The sequence below is a fragment of the Centruroides sculpturatus genome, unplaced genomic scaffold (assembly GCF_000671375.1).
Source record: "Centruroides sculpturatus isolate CEXI.00-Female unplaced genomic scaffold, Cexi_2.0 scaffold1301, whole genome shotgun sequence".
NCBI lineage: Eukaryota > Metazoa > Arthropoda > Arachnida > Scorpiones > Buthidae > Centruroides > Centruroides sculpturatus.
Window position 1 is genome coordinate 13,935 of NW_019385670.1, and position 3,142 is coordinate 17,076.

Genomic DNA, 3,142 nt, shown 5'->3' on the forward strand with positions numbered 1-3,142 from the left:
CTTAAAAAATCAAACGGAACAATCAGACACACTCAGTGATTGTAATTCGGTTTTAAACGAAATGCTCAGTTTAGAATTCATCATATCATTACATGTATGGTATGAGATATTATCGCGTGTTAATATCATAAGCAAATTATGGCAATCTTTACAAGTTCATTTAAGCATTGCTCTTGAACATTTGCGTACATTTTGTGACTAAATCAAAGAATATTGACAAACTGAATTCGAAAAATGCTTGTCTGACGCTCGTCAATTTATTGAGAATAGCAGTTATGAACTGCCAAATGACTTAAAAACGAAAGGGTAGCCAAAAAGAAAAGGATGTTCGATTACGAAGACAGCGATCAACCTATACAGTCTCCCAAAAGCAGCTACGAAACAGATTTTTTTAACACCATGATTGATTCTATAATAAGCAATATGGATTCGGGATTTATGTCTTTAAATGAACATTTTGAAAATTTTGATTTTCTCTATGCTCTAAGCAAGTTAAAAAATATTCCAAAAGAGCANTCTGACAAAACCGGTATTGTCATGGAAAACACGAGGCAGAAAAATGTCCAGTAGAAACATTCGATGAAGAATGAATGAAATTTTGTTACAATTGGGTGAACATTAACATAGTTTCGGATGTGGCAGGTACAAGGTACGAAAAATGTATATCCGTAAACTCTTGCTACAGACGTAAACGAAGATAAAAGGCATTTCAAACATATCTCTGCTTCTGTGTTCATATTTTTTCTTTCTCTAATATACTCATCATCTTCTGCCTCAATCTTTGCCAAAAAATTTTCCATTATTTCGTAACACTTGCGTAATTTTATAGAAATGTAATTAGAAATTTGAATTTTCTGTTTCTTAGACTTTTAAAATTCAACGTCAAGGTGTTACGTGTGTCTGTAAAATGAAAACTATAACGACTAGTTATAGATGAGAATGCGATATACTCGTCTTACGATCGATTGAACGATTGTGGATTCCAAACCTCAACTTCGCTATATCTTTTTCGATATGTTTATATAATGCAAGGCCAATAGAATGAATATATAGAGTATTGTGTTATCACGCAAAATCTAATCATTAAAATTTTTAGGATAGTAAACAAAAGCTATTTACATTTAACCCCAACAATTTATGCTAAATTATGGTGAAGTTTTAATTTTGCAATTAATCAATTATATAATCGTATCTCTTTGATCGATTTGTAAGTTTTGTGTTTTACAGATATCTTTTATAAATAACCGAGACAATGTAGTTATCAGCCTTTTACTCTAAAGACCCAGAGTACAATCCATGAAGTAAATCTTCCAAAGTTTTAATGTTTGATCTGTTTCGTTGTGTTCTTTCTTACACCATCCATTCTCTCTTTTTCTACTCGAACTCACTTGATCCGTATTGAAAATTGAATTGATGAAATATGGCATTGCGATGTAAGGGCGATCTGCCAAAGAAAACGTTTTCAGAGACGATTTTGAATTGAGAGCAGAATAGGCCTTGTTTTGTGTATGTTTTAAGTTGTAAGTAATGTTAGATAACTAAAAAAATACTGGAAAACTGCAGTTGGCCAGTCCTCGGTCAGGAGTCAATCTTCCACCAACTACCAGTGGTTCTACCCAATCGATGTATTGGGTACGAAAAAAAAAGCTTTCTAGTTTACAGAATAGAAAAACTGATGTGTATATATAAATACATACAATAATATTTTTTCCATATTTTATATATTAGCCAGACATATTATAATTAGAAATAAATATCATAACAACTGTTTTCTTGTCTGTTTATTCTATCGGCACTTACAACGACGTTTTCTATTGTGCATTTTGTGAATGTTTCAAGTTATAAATAAATATAAACAAACAACTAATAGGAAACATCTTGGTAACGTCGAAGAAACCGTTGATAGATAAACATAAAGACGCCTTTCCAAATCTTTTCATAAAATTCACAATCTGCAGAAAAATGTTTAAAATAATTTTATGCAAATTAAAAAGTAACGCTAACCTATTTTATAACAAACGCTTTACTTTTAATTTCTGTTCCAATTTCAAATCGCATTGTGCGAATCTTCGAATGTCTTGAAACGATGTATGCATCTGAAAGAAAAAAGGAAACCAAGTTACAAATAAATAAATCACGGAATAACGTATTTAATACAATAGAAAAATTACACTAGATGTGAAAGCGGATGCTAAAAGTCCTACTAAAATACAATCAATTGATATTGCAGCACAAAAGATGCACATGAAAACTCTTAATGCAAAATTCATTTTCGAAAAAATTAAAATATAATTCAGTAGACTGGTATCTGCTATTAGAGAACTGTACAAAATTGTCAATACGTAATTGAATGGGCCATTCAATTGTTTCGCATAGTTCCAAAGTTCGTTGTGTTGTGTCATAATTACTTCTAATTCCGTTTCCAAATTAGGATGATTCATATTGAGTAGTTGCAGATCTTTCGATAGCTTCTGGAATATGTTCATTAATATGATTGCAAGTAAAAAAAGTGAAAAAGTTACATACAATATTCCACCCGAAGTTAAATTAAAGAAAATGCCAAATTCTACGCTGCAAAACAGTGCTTCGTGCTCGTAAGTTTTTCCTTCTTCTACAGCAGGATAAACATAAAACATGTTGAATGCTTGACAACAAATAGATAATCTTACAACAATAATACAAACGATAATTCTAGTATAATTAATCATGTCGTACAATTCTTTTCGANCTTTATTCATTCTTCATCGAATATTTCTACTGGATATTTTTCTGTTTGCAGTTTTCCATGACAATACCGGTTTTGTCAGACATGATTCCTTGTCAACCGTGGAACTTACTAATCGAGAATGACGTCATCTTTACGAAAATGCTTATTGTTAATTTAGTTTTAACTTACGCACTCGCTTTCAGTATTATGAAAAGTGTAAAATTAACCACAAATATTAAATTGACGAAGCCAGAATATTTCTGTCGAAAAGAATTGTACGACGTGATTAATGTAGGATAAAAGGTATTGAGATTGAGAATTATAGAAATGACAATAAACTTCCAGAGTTCGTAACCGTCGTAACCGTCTTGACGGAATAATAATGCTTTCGCCTTCGTAACGTCCTTTGTTTCCTTTCCACTTTCCACCTTTTGC

General features: G+C 31.5%; 1 protein-coding gene across 1 annotated transcript; it reads right to left on the reverse strand.

Moving 5' to 3' along the window:
* Positions 1 to 1,274: 1,274 nt before the first annotated feature.
* Positions 1,275 to 2,738, reverse strand: LOC111641061. Its single transcript, XM_023387174.1, has 4 exons — positions 2,172 to 2,738; positions 2,028 to 2,096; positions 1,862 to 1,952; positions 1,275 to 1,444 (listed from the first exon to the last, which is right to left on the reverse strand). The coding sequence occupies exons 1-4, from the start codon at positions 2,736 to 2,738 to the stop codon at positions 1,275 to 1,277; spliced, it is 897 nt and encodes a 298-aa protein (XP_023242942.1).
* Positions 2,739 to 3,142: the final 404 nt, after the last annotated feature.